Below are 14,491 nucleotides of genomic sequence, written 5' to 3' on the forward strand. Positions count from 1 at the left end.
CTGTCTGTAACAAGGCTGTCACCAACTCTGCGTGGATTTCACACATTGGTTTCCAATTTATTCTACTGGGGTGTAAGTGCAGTATAAGAGTATTAACCATAAGAGCACAGCACAAAAGCAGCCACTCTCTTCAGCACGTGACAAGCAGGGCTGCCAGTGTTTTCCCAAAGCATGGCCATGCTTACAGCCCACGCCCTGCGCCTGAGAAAATACAAGATTAAATTCAAAACAGTCTTCAATAAATTCCATCACCGAGCAATTTAAGCCTTTAAGAAAGCAACCTCCAGCGAGACTCAGACCATGCCTGCTCTTCGCTCAAAGTGCAAACGCAGCTCTCACACCATATCCAATCTACCGTTAAGGTTAGCTTTGCCACCTAACACCAGCGCGGCCCCAGAGTTTGGTGTGGGCTCGTCCTCTGCTCCGATGCGGCTGCCGATGCAGCTCTGCCTGCCCTGAGGTCTCTGCACGCCGCCACTGCTGGCACCAGAGCTCGGCAATTCAAGCCAGCCTTCCATCTTCCCAAACTGCACTCACACCTTCACTCCACAGCCATCACATTCTTACACACCCCACGCTTCTTAGAGTGGATTTTTAAAGTTTTGAAAACTTTGCCTTATTGTTACGTAAACAGGAATAAAACTTAAATCAAGTAAAAAAAAAAAAAATCTCTCTTCTACTTGTGAACAAAGTTTTCTAAATTCCAGGATATGTTTCTAACCAAATTAAATAACAGAATAACAGCCACCACCAACACCACTACTAAATTTCCTCCATTTTCTTTCAGCCTTGGACTTTTTACTTCTCTATCTATAGGCACGCATGTGTGTGGTGAATAATGGAATTATTTTTTTCCCCCTCCATTATACACCAAACCCTTTGATCTATAAAGAATATTAGTGATACAGTCTGTTCAAAATTTAATTCACAAAAACTGGTGTACTGCACTAAATCAATTATTCAGAAAGGCACAACAATTAACAATATACATTTTCACATAAGTCTCTGTTAATTATTAATAACTCAGGTACCTACAATTAATTTGTAACAAAAACTGTTCTGTACTCTCATCTGTCCAAGGATAAGTCTTCACTCCCACACATTTGGGTATTTATGAAGTCAAATGGGCCACATCAATAATTTCACCATCAACAATAGCTTTACAAGTAACCTAAAACAGTCAAATGTATTTTCCTTTTCTTCCTATTATTTCAAGGGCTTTTATGAGTCATACCTGTACTGTATGTACTGACCTGTAAATTGATAAATGAAACATATAGTCTTCTTAAGAACCTGGCAACCAATTTGTTTTCTTCAATACAAGTAACAGATGAACTCCATTTGTTTCTGTTCACTTAGCCAGTCTCTCGAAATGCTGACTACCAGGAGTTCTGACATTGATTTAAGTAGAGCCAGGATTTCACATTAAGTATTTAACTTTTTTTTTTTTTTTCAAACTAGGATATATTAGAGATACGAATTCATGTGTTTCTTTATGGTCTAGTTCCAAGTTTAACAAAAAGGAAGGGGGAGCAAGGGGAAGAAAGCTGGTAGGGAGTACAGGAAAACAACCGCACAAAATCAAAAAGAAGCAGTTAATACCCATGATAGAGATTTGCAAAATTCGTACAATAGGTGCTTAAACTTCTGATTTCAGTCTGTAATGTCCAAGGTCCTCATTTAAAAAGAAAAAAAAATAAATCAATTTTCTACTTCAAATATATACTTTCAGAAGGTAAATATTAATACTGTAGAAAAGGATCATTATTTTGAGGACTCTGCAGGGCATTAAATCAGGTTAATAGCGGTCCCATTCATGAGATTGCAAAAAGCGACATTTGTTATTCTCTGCAATGCTTAATGGAGTCAGCAACCCTTTCTAGGTCTGCGCTGGGATTTAATCTTCCAAGTTATGGTGGATTAATTTTTATTTGTAAAATTGTGTTTATTTGCATGTGCGATATACTGACGTTGTACACACCTGCTCCCCACACAGTGTTTAACAAAATGCAGCGGGATGATTGAAATGAAAAACAGCTAGCTAAATCCCTCAAATACAAAAAGTATTGAAATCCTGTTGCAAAGTCTTTTTCTTAAACTCCTTTTATTCTAAATCCTTTTAATTCTGTCATATAACACTACAGCATTTATAAAAAGCTGAAAATCCTGACAAATCACACAATTAAAGTAATGAAAACTGTCCTTCCTGCCAACAAGGCACCACCTTATCTACAGCTCCATTTAGCGAAATGATGTATGTCTTTTTCAAAAAAATCTAACTTCAGTTAGTATACTTAAAACTGAAAAAAAAATATCCGCAGCTAAATGAAATTTCATACAAATCAACATTTAGAACTTTAGGAAGTCAAAAGGTTATCTACACATAAGCTCAAAGCAGCTTATGAACTGTATTTCTGATGAAACTGTGAATAGATATCTCCTGGGCCTACTGCCGCCCTTCAATAATGCCAATAATAATAACAGCAGCAGCATACCTGTTTGAAGAATAGAAATTAAACTTCAGTGATTATCACAGGAATTCAAAAGCTACTCAAAACTATGAAAAGTACCCTCTTTTCCCTTGCATTAGAAATGCACTGTATGAATGTCAAATCCTGACCTATTTAGCAATAGCATCTATGTATGATGGAATATATACGTTTCTGGTAGGTAACGCCACTGCTCAAGTTCCATCACAGACATTTAATAAAGGCAGTTGTGATGCACGACCTGTTCAAGTAAACCCCTCTTATTTCTGTTATTTGAAAATTGTGTTGCGTTTTTGGTCCTGCCCCACATCAGTGTAGTGGCCAACCAGTACCTGGGAATGCATTAGGCCCAATGGCTGGCATTCACTACACACGGTTTTCACTCCCTGTTTTGCTTCTTCCTTTCAGGGAAAAGAAAAAAAAAAATCTTCAACGTTTCTTAATCACTAATATTTTATGTCTGCTTTCTTATTGACCACAAATGCAAGTAAGCATATGTGCTACTTGAAACAGAGGAAGCGAAGAGGTTCGATTCAATCCTAAAACCATTGTATGAATCCTTTCCTAAAACCATTGTATGAATTCTTTCCTAAAACCATTGTATGAATTCTTTCCTCAGCTTCAGGGTAACTTCTACAGGGTAGCATCTATAAACACTCCACTTCCTGCATAGATAAGCCCTAACTGCACTACTCAATATCACGCCTGATCAACGGCGCTGCAGCTGCTGTCCTCACCCCACGCCTTCAGGTGCTCCTTCAGGATTCATGTTCTAGACTGGGAGCATCAGACTATTCCATCTCCCTTAACTCCCAGCATCATCCAGACATTTCAAGTCTCAAAGTCCTTCTCCAAGACCTGCATCATCATACCTGCTACTTACATCTCCCAAAAGCTATCAGCCTGGAGACCCTTCAGCTCCTGTTGATTTCCGCACCTCCCACCTCCTCAGCCCATTCCACCCTCCAGTTTCTGAGATGACAAGACGGCAATGTTGCAAGAAGCAACGGTAGCTAGAGAACAGCGTCTTGGCAGTTCTGTCCAAGAGACAGAACTGTGCACGGTTATAGAAAGTTGTTTTTTCTTCTGCACAGCACCATAGTTTCATTCTCCAATAACTATGTAGGTTCTATACGAAAAAAAAAGAAAATATGACCTTGAAGCACTCCTAGAGATCAGTGCTTCTAGAGTCACACATTAACTGAAGACAGATATATATTTTCACCAAATCTTCTTTAAAAAACTTAAAAGACATCAGCCTAATAAGGTGAAAGTCTAAGGTCTAAAGTCTAAAGCATTGATGTCATGCGGCCAGAACTGAAATGGTGGGATACAGGTCAGTTCACACAGCCTCAAAGAAATTAGGATTTTGAAATGCCGTGCTCCAAAATTCTTACTTATAATATCTATAAAAGGCTTCCTTGCTATGCTTGACAATTCTGTTCTGTAATTTTATAATCCACACACGAACAGTCATTATACCCTAACAACCCACATAACAGTTACAAAACACCAAAACTTAAATGCACACCTGCACAAGCCACTTACACCCATCCAAATCTAGCTACCAACTGCTACTGCTTCTTCAGCTTGTACGGCCAGTTCCACCGCTACGCATACTGTGCAATTATTTTGGCCTTCAGGGACTTAAAACCACTAAGCCACCCAAGTGGTTGAATATATACAAAACTCACATCTGCCTTCCTTTAGAAGGCAACCTAAATATTATAGTTCTTTTAAGTACACCTGCCCGTAAAGCTGAGTCAGCTTTTGAGGCTCAAATTTTATTTTACCAACATCAAAGACATAAGCAGTACAGTACAGAGATAAATCTGCTGCAAAATTTAAACTTAACAGTTTAACATGTTCAAATGCAAAACTACTCTGTGTCCCGATTAATTTTAGCTCCTTGTGTTAATTGTAGTTTTCAACCCTTCATCTGTAAGGTTCCCTTGGTTCCTAGTTGTTTTAAACATAGTGGCTCCGATTTCTTTCTTTTATTTCCTTTCTTATTTCCTTTTATCTTTTTTCTGTATCAGTCCATTTGACTAAGCAGTCTAATTCATTGAGACATGTACGACTACTATATCATCTTTTCTGCAAGAAGCACAATCTAGGAAATGGCAGTAAATTAATTCAGTTCACTGGAGGAATTTGTTTTTTCATAATGTTAAGACATGGAAATAGATTTTACAGACAATAACTGATCTAAACTTCAACACACAAGCCTGTCATCATGTTCCCTTTAACCATGAACTACCACACACAATGCTATTCCTGCACGTTTTCCTCGTTTCATGATCAGCTTCAAACTATGCAAGCCCACCTCAATAAATGGGACAACACAAGGCAGAAAGCAGGTATTTGGCCAGGGTTTTGGAAAATGACCCGGGATAAGTAATGAAAAATGGGACACTGTGGCACTAACTCACTCCAGAAAGAACAGCAAAGCAGTAAATGTAAGTTATGTATTATTTCCTTAGCACTGATTTCAGAAGTATATATGCAACAGACCTCAAAATGAAGTAAAAAACCAACAATTTTTTTAAAAAGCTAGAGGAGTTCCAAATCTTTTTTTAGTGACTTCATGGGTGAAAGAACATAGAACTACTGCAGAAATACAAATAAGTAATATTTTTAATGTTTCCCTAAATATCTCAGAAATGCTAATCAGAAGAGAAACAGCTCAAGACAAATGCAGGAATATCCAAGACCAAATACTTAATAAAACTCAGTATAATTTCAATTGTACAAGTATGCATTCACACAGTCAGCTACCTCAGAAAAATGAGAAAGGCACCATCTAGAAGAAGTGGTGAAAAAATCAGAAAACATGTTGAAGAAAGAACATTAATAATTAGCTCAGTGTGGCTACACAAAGCCATTAGGTATCGTGTGAGAGGAAACCCTGGACAGAGTAACTCGAGTCATAGTGAGGACACCACAAACCTGAACCATGTAAAGTGGAGGAGGGAGTTCATCCACTCTGATTTTTGCTTGGTTCTCTCACTGCCATTAGCTACAACGATGGTACCAACCGTACTTTCCCCTTCACAGAGAACAGCAGCTAAATTTAACTGGCAGAGCTCCAGCTTTGTTTTGTATCCACCACTTAATATTTTTCTCCCTTCTAATAATCACAAAAGTTGCATCAATTTGTCTTTGTATGCTTGTTTTATCTGAAGAGACAGGGAAATCCAGAGCCCAGCAAACCAGGCACCTGTGTACATAGAAGTAAATACTAAACTCAGTCACAGCGTTCAGATTTGGAAGTGAAGAGAGGCCAGTTAAAAAGCTGTGCCAACCAGACGGTGCGGCAGATAACACAGAATGTGGCACGCAAAGTGCCAGGACTTAGTATTCTTATTTCTAAGACTGACAGGGTCCAGACAGAGAGGTTCTCATATTCTGAATATTAGCTATACAACTTTATCTCTTCTCTTAAGCCTGAAATTTGGTCACAGTGTGAACCTTCAGTCTCCAAAAAGGCCATTTATATTGCAAGCTGTAGAAAATAATCAAAGCCATATCTGCTGTTGAAGGCAACGGTGGTTATTCTCTGTCCACAGAGAAGAGTTAATATCTACATTTTTCAGTGCTATTTACAGAAATCTCTCAGTTCGTTATGGGCATCTTATCCAGGCGGCAGACCAACCATGCCATGGACACAGAGACATCAAAGTGCTGCAGTGCTGGGCCAGGTCAGGTCTTGCCTGGTTTGTTAGCTCAGACAAAACCCTGCACGAACACTGCAGTACAGCTGCCAGGTCAGAACAGTTCCAGGAGCCATTTAACTGCTCCAGCATGGCACAGAGCCTGAACTAATAAACCTCACCGGATCCAAGCTGGCAGCGTGCAAGGCCAGCTCCAGATACTGCACCACGTTCCTGCTCCTAGGACTGCTTATAACCTGCTAAATCAGATTTGAGGAGCTCTCCTTTGCAATAAACCTGCATGAAATAAGCCTGTATGAAATAACTCTTTCGAAACAATGCTTCATTATGCCATGAAGCACATGATGCAGCAGAGGATCTCACATCAAAGGACTATAGCATTTTAACGAAATAGTTGACAAACTATTAAGTTCTGCTACTGTAAAGTCACCAAGTTAAAACCATGAGCTTTCCTTTCACACCTGGGAAACAGCTTTTTATCACAAACTAAGATCTGTTTCTAGGAACATGCCAAATCCATCCACCAAGAGAGTCCAATTTTCAATAATTCCTTTTTTACAGCTTTACAGTAAAATAGTGTTTGAGCTTACTGATGGTAATCAGCTTCTCCTTTACAAATTCCTTTTATTTTGTTCAGAATCATTAAAGCTCATGTGTTAGTTATCTAAGGCCTCTTATTACAGCTTGACTTTTATCTGATTCCAGATACTGGTCAATGATACATTCATGTACTTTTAATCAAAGATTTATTTAAACCAAACTATGTAAAAAGAGATCAAAACATGTTTTTAAAAGGTTTGACTTAATTTAATATGAGCTAATTTGAATAGTTTTCTAATATAACAACAATCATTGTCAAATACTAAATATATGCAATTTAGAGCCAGAAAGACAGTAACCGCTTGAAGGAGTTCATAAGCAGTGTAACTTACTAAATTGAAAAAGCGCTATTTTACTATCAGAAAAAACAGAAATTTTACAGCAAGCTCTTCCAGAGGGTTAACTCAAACTCTGCAACAATACTGGTTAACAAACTAAGCACCTAGTCTTAGAACTTGACAAAACAGCTTTAAGCAGTAAAAGAGAGGAGGTGCCTATCGGTACTCAAGGGATCATGATAAAAGCTCAACCACTAAAAGGGTTAAATTGTCTGAATAAAGTTCACATAAAATAAGCAGAAGGGGAACAAATTAAAAGCTAGTACCACCCTACTGCCCTGCTATAAAAAAGGTAATATTATTTTATAGCAATACAATATTGATAATATATATTTCTAAATAGAATTATGAACATCTCTGGACCAACCTCTGAGCACAGATCTATCTAGATATCCTCTAAACCACCACTGAAGCAGCATCAAAGCTAAAATCTGAAGATGAAACTGGAGAAAGCACTGGATTACAGAGTAGGAGGAAAAAAGAAGTAATACTCGTAGAAAGCTATTATGAAGGTGACAGTTGAAAATTAATGGAAAAATCTACAATGATTTGGAAAAATATTTGTTAAAAAATGTTATGCTTAATTATGAGCCATATAAATATATACTTACTGATTTGTGGAGCTGGTAAAATCCGTGCAGCTCGAACTGGACCATGGCGGACCGAAAAGAGTTCCTGAGCTTCACCACTGATCTGCAAAACATATGGATCATGAACACACAATGTAAAAAAATATACACACTTAAAAAATTATATTTAGCAGGTAAGAAAGTAGGTGGAAAGACACTGTACAAAAGGTAAGTAAGAAAGTAAGTTGGCAAGACGTTGCCTTTCTAACCAACCATCCACAATTTCTCTAAATATCTTAGCAGTCTTGAAGAACACCAGTTATAGCAACAAAGATGGACTGCCTCTAGAAATGCGTGCCTTGGACTGCATGAATGAGATACTAGTAATACCTACTATTAATGACTATACGTGATTTAAAACAAACAAGACTTGAAAGTTGGCTGTGGGCTATAATTAACAAAAATTCAAGGAATCTGAAACACAAACTTTTATTCTACACAGTGCGTGTTTCGAAGAAAAATGCAAATTAACCAACAATCAAGAGTGGCAAACATCAGTGGTAAAAGATCAGAGAATTTGATATATTGGTACATTCCCTATTCTCCAGGTGTGAAAATTACATTCAAAAATACAGAGACAAACTAATTAAGTTTGTCACTAATAGCAATCTTGAAAAGATTAAAACAGAAGCAGTTATGAAGAATTTCCAGACTTCCCGTAAATGGTCAGTCAGAATGCATTTTCATAACTGCCTGGTAATGGATCCGATATGGAACGTCAAACTTCAGGAAAATGGCAAACATTGTGAAGCTCATTTCCAAATAACCAACAACTTAAAACAGATGTAATGAGACTAAGAACATAGTCAACATGTTGGCATAAAGTTTTGCCAAACAAGCAGTTTACAATATCAGAAGTGAACACATTTTGGAACGAGGTTCTTAAGAATCACACTATAAATCCAAGTTGCTTTTTGAAATGTCATTTTATAGTTGTTCCCAATTCTTTCTGCACTTCAGATCGCACGTTCAAAAAGTTAAAATACTACTACTGTTTGACCAACAAATCGCTAGTATTTCAGACTCTTAGCTTACTTTCAGTCTTAACCCTGAGCCTCATTATTTGTTATCACTACTTTAGATAACGTGGGCAAAATGAAACCTACCCCATGAAAGCACAAATCTTTCACAAGATTACTTTGAAAGCACTATTTACAGCAGAGGTAGCCCATCATTCTGTAAGCAGTAAGCAAACACAGATTGTAGTGTACTGCTGCTTTTCCATATTACACCTGGAACAACATTCAAGCTACACAAATTTGGGGAAATAACACTCTTTGCCATTTTAGTTTTGCAGACAGCTCGCAGCTCCACATTGGTATGAATCAACATTACTGTCAATGATGTGATCAGAATTATTCCTGATGGACACAACAGTTTTAAAACTGTAATCAAGATCAGAATTAAAGTCTATCCTGTGCTTATTTTATTAGGCAGATGTTCCAGTCATAGCAGTTTCTCCTCTTCCAGCTAGCAGCATCATCTGAACAACATACAACATGGTAGTACTCCAGCTTTTGCAAAACAAGTTTAATTCTCCCTCTGGGATCAGCTAGAGGCTCTGCCCTGAAGAGCTCGCTGACCAGATTCTATACAAGACAAAAAAATGATGATCAGAAATCAACTCAGTAAAGGTTTCCTGATTGTTTAAAAGATCATGAGTCTGGAGGACAGTGTGAGGAAAGAAGAAAAAAAAAAAACAACACACACACACAAAGATAATATTTGCATCCAGAAACGACAGCTTGGAAAAAAGTAGAGCACAGCTAAGCAGAAAATTAGAAAAATTAAAGAGAGAGAGAGAGACACAGTAATAAAGAGATTAAAAGAGATGAAGACAGCAGCATGTTTTCTATCCATCAGAACACACCAGCTCTATGAAAAGGAAAAGGAGGAAACGGCAAAGAAGAAAAATATAAGGCTTTCGAACTATTATTATTGGCAATTAAAGATTTTTTCACCCAAATCATTAAAATGCTGTTTCACACATGTATGCACATCAATGGCTACAAAAGAAAACAAGAGGGAAAAGAACTAGCATAACAAAAGTATGGAAGAAGTGATTCACACAAAATAACCCAACCCAACTCAGCCACCTCCTTCTACTTTTTAACTATGCCAGCACATCAGCTCTAACTCCAATCTACCTCAAATAAAATTATAGTCCAAATGTAAGACGCACCAAGGCCAAACCTTAACTCAGCTTCTGCTCTTAAATATACCAAACTCCAGAGAGCATGTTTTTTTAGCCTGTGATGCCAAGACCTGGTAGAGCTTAAAGCTGAGATTTTCAAAGAAAAGCCTAAAACGTACAAATACAAATGAAGCTTCTTTGTACTTCAGCACCTAACACGAAAATCCCAGCCCATTACTTTTCATACATATAATGCTTTTTAATAATTAATATTCATTATTTAAAACATAACTATTTTATCACTTTATACTGGGTGGAAATTACAGAAAGAAAGGTTAAATGGACTAACCAAAGCCACAGGATCAGACAACGACAAAGATGAGATTACAGGTAGTTTCCTCCTAACTGTTTTGAAGGGGAAGCTGTGTAGAACTACAAAAAAAAGCAAGTAAACGTTCAGATAACTTCAGCCATCTGTATAGCTCATGTACCTAGCAGGTAATATGTTGCTGACTCCTGGGAGCCAAAAAGGAGCACATTTTAAGACACACCTCCACTGCAGATTTGTAATGAAAATACAAGATCCAACACAACCACTGGCATCTCATTTGTAAAGAAAAAGTCAAATTCAGTAAAAAGTTTACAAAAAAATCTGGACATGACATTACTACATAGATCAGATTAACACATCAATACTTAATTGATCATAGTTCCAAAAAATAACAGCTTAAGTCCTTAGCTGTTCTATAGAAACAGGAAATCATAGAAGGCATTGGACTTTGTTGTATGCCCTGAATTATAAAAGCTCAGTTGTTCCTCTGGGTTGCTTAGCATTGCAAAATGCACTAGAGCTTTAGAGTTCAAGATTTTCTTTGACTTTAATTATCTTTTTTTACACACTACCACCAGCAGAAGCTTCTGCTATTTGCAGTCTTATAAAATTCTGAATTAACTGTGGTTGATGCTAATGCCCTTCATTTATCTATATAAAACATAAAACTTTATTACCATTGCTGAGGCCACGTGCATCAATTTGGACTGAAAGCACCATCTTCAGAGTAGAGAGATTATAGAGTTTGATCTTCCTGCCAGTTCAGGCCTTATCTCACTCCTGAGACAGCCAGCATAGACAGCCAATCTTTTCTGTGAATGGGACACTTATTCCACTAGAAGCTGAAGTGGGACAAGGAACTCCATTTAACAGAAGCCCAGCCCCATCGCTAAATGGCTAACAACTTTGTCGCTGCCAGTTTGGGTGAGATGTGGGCTGGCAAGTATCAGTAAAAGGCTCCACATCCCATTCATTACCAGTCCCTTGAGCTACACAGTCTCATAAGTATAGACAAAATATAAATAGACTTCACGAACTGAAAACAGAGCTTTAAATTCTTCAAAAAGCACCTGTGAAGAAACTAGGCTGTGGCTGCCATTTTGGATTTGATCCAGCTAAGTAGCGAGTCCCTGTGGCAAATTTCAAAGCTCTTAAAAGTTTTTCTTTCCCATCCCAAAAGCCAAGAATATTTCCAAACAGGTTTCAAGAATTGGATATTAAGCTATAAAAGCAGCTTCAGGTCCTCGTTCAATGAAAGAGTGAATCCAAAATGACGGCTCCAAGCTGGTCTGATAGAACATTTCAGCTTTCCCAGCGCCTGGTATCAAACCACAAGCCCCAGACCTACGTGGAAGGCTGCAAGCAGAGAACACGCTGATTCAAAACCCGGCCCCCAGTGAAGTCTTCACCACTCTCTTCCAACAGTGACAGATTGAAAAAGGAAGAACAACTCTCTCCTCCACTTAAGACATCCTGAGCTATTACTTAAAATATGACAGACCAGAAATCTGGAGCACTGGTTAATTTTTGATGACAGAGCTTTATTGTTTGGAGCATACCAGTTTGCACCTTAAAAAACAGAACAAAGGAAGTTTTGTTCACACTAAGGATAACTAATAGTTTCCAACCATAGAAAATTATTTTCACACGGTGAAAAGAAAAAAGCCAAACGTACACCAAACTAACACAAAGTTCGAAATTCAATGTTTAAACTACTGCACAACTACATAAAAGCAAACTGCAGGTATATTAAAAAACTGTAACAGAGAACAGGGAAGATATCAGGCTGTGGGGTTTTTTATATTCTGATTAATGTTTTAAATATGATCTAGATTATCATGATATGATGTTATAATATGACAATAAGCAACTGACAGATACCACCACAAAATACTGTTTGAAGTTGGGTTGAAGACCACTACCGGTCATCTTGCTACTGAGAGAGTAAGGAAAGAATGTAAGTAAAAAGGACAATATTTATCACTTTAGCTTAGAAATTCAAAGAGTCTGCTTTTTCATTCAAAAGAAATTTCTGCAATTATCTAGAGATTATAAGAATTTAGATGGTCAAAGTATGTTACAGACATCCACTCTAGCAACTGAATTAAGTATGAAATGGCACCTAGCATTTGAAATTATGACAATGCTAATTGTATTCTGAAAAACAATGAAAGCTCAGAAAGGGTTTTGGTTATGGTTTCCTCAACGTCCTCACTTTATTTGTCATTACAAAAGGACTAAGACAACGACATCAACACCCCAGCAGACAGGGCTTCTGATGAACAGTTGAGAAAACAAAATGGACCTGGCATGTCTGACTTACCATACACATCCATCTACACATCCACTTAAATCCACCATCTGCCGTACAACTGCAGTTTTTAAAAACTTAAAAAAAATCATAGTATTACTGACAGCATCATTTAAAGAAACTTGAGGTCGGGCAGTGGAAAAACATCAGTGTGTGATGCCATCCTTATCCAACGAGTCCTCTGCATTCCCTGGGTCTCCACACAGAAGTCACCTACCACGTGGGCTGACACATCCCATCAGTCTGTGGCAGTATCATTATACCACAGCCTTCAAGTATTTTTCACTAAATATACAGCTGTGCTTGCTATTAAAAGGTCCCTTTGGTAGTTCCTACTTTATTCAACTCAACCTTAATCATTCTTTTTTACTTGTAATATGAACAATTAAGATGATTTTTTCTACTTCTGAAACTTCCAGCATACAATGAAAAAAAAAAAATTATCTGCCACAAAACCAGCCAAGATGCATTTCCCTGAACAGGAACATCTAGAACAGATACTTGGAAACCACATTAGGCAGCAAACAGTTCCAATTGTATTTGAAACATGAAACTGGGAGCAAGGGGGAAAAAATTCCAAATAAAACACAAAGCTACGCTGCACAATTATCAAATAGGAACTTCTAGTCATACTTTTGTGTATTCCCAGAGTTCTCCCCACTTAGCGAGGCATATTTTAAAGAACACTTTTAACCTTCCCCTCCACCCCAATTTCAAAACAAAGATCAAAGAAAAGTCATTTGGATGGACACCTTCCGCTTCTTAGGCAATACAGATTTAGACACTGCACTTCAAAACCCCCAGCCCTTACTTCAGCACCCAGCAGTCCAAACATTATTTCAGTCCTTTGAAGCAGCCCTAATGGTATCTTCCATTTGCAAGTAACACTTCTGTAGTCAAAGATCTTACTCCAAGGAGATGTTAATGTGAAACCACTCAGACTGCAGAGACACACACACTCCTGGAGGCAGACTGCAAAGGTGTTTAGAAGTCAATGTAACACCATTACGGAGAGTGTCAGCTTAGAAGCTGTCATAAACACTTCATAATCACTCAGACACAAACTGGACTGCCTGCAACACATTACTTTATTAAGTGCTGAATAGAGGTTCAATTGTACGAATAAAAAGCACAATGCTACAGATAATAGCCTTACTGAGGAGATTTTCACATAAATGTCAAACTGTTGCTTTTTTCAGATTGAAAGGGTCTTAAACTAGAGAGAGCTGGGTTTTTCTGGATAACTGGAATAATGTTGCTTAATTACAAGTTAAATACTCAAGAGCTAGAAAAGTTTGTATAATACCAAAGGACACCAAAAAGTGTTTCCAAATAAACTCTAAATATTAAGTCAGTCACACAGATGCCAGATTTTATTTTACTCAAAGCAAGCAAAAAAATTAGATAGAAATACAACAATGTGGAAGAAAAATAGGTTATGTTACCTCCAAATTTGTCAGATATATAAATCCTGATCTGAAAAGATATTTCAAAATTTACCTTAGAGACTATCAATATGAGAAGCTCTCTAAAACCATGTTACTAACAAAGGAACCATTCCAACACTGCAATTATACTAACACATATGAATTGCACAGGTCAAAGGTGTATCTCTGTGGGTGTGGTCTCAGAATTTCACAGAATATACAAGTGACGGGCTGAAAAAGTGATGCAATATCTCCACAGTTAACAGTCTTAAGATGGATGGTAAAATATTTCCACATTTGGCATTTTTTCCATTTCACTGAACTCTCTCCCACCCATTAAAAAACATACCTCTGCAAGAAAAGAACACTAAGAGAAACTGTCCTGCAATTTCATTTTTCTTGTTTTTCCTAAAATATTAAATACTATAAAAATCCAGAAATTACAAAGAAATTCAATACACTGGGAGGAAAAAAAAGACAAGCTGGCTGGAGCATCCTGCTGAGAAATAAGGTAACATCAGACATTTCATGGCTAAGTTGTGGCTTATTCAGACACAA

At 37.5% G+C, this 14,491-nt stretch overlaps 1 protein-coding gene across 1 annotated transcript in view; it reads right to left on the minus strand.

The window, feature by feature from the left end:
• The window catches only part of LOC104469445 (breast carcinoma-amplified sequence 3-like), a gene marked incomplete at its 3' end in the record, with an annotated part of 113,457 nt that overhangs the window by 89,809 nt on the left and 9,157 nt on the right, over positions 1–14,491 (minus strand). Inside the window, exon 5 of the mRNA XM_010083947.1 lies at positions 7,713–7,794. Coding sequence (XP_010082249.1) covers positions 7,713–7,794 — 82 coding nt within the window. The remainder of the gene's footprint in view (positions 1–7,712; positions 7,795–14,491) is intronic.

Source organism: Pterocles gutturalis, unplaced genomic scaffold, assembly GCF_000699245.1.
Source record: "Pterocles gutturalis isolate BGI_N339 unplaced genomic scaffold, ASM69924v1 scaffold17445, whole genome shotgun sequence".
In the NCBI taxonomy this organism is placed as follows: Eukaryota; Metazoa; Chordata; class Aves; order Pterocliformes; family Pteroclidae; genus Pterocles; species Pterocles gutturalis.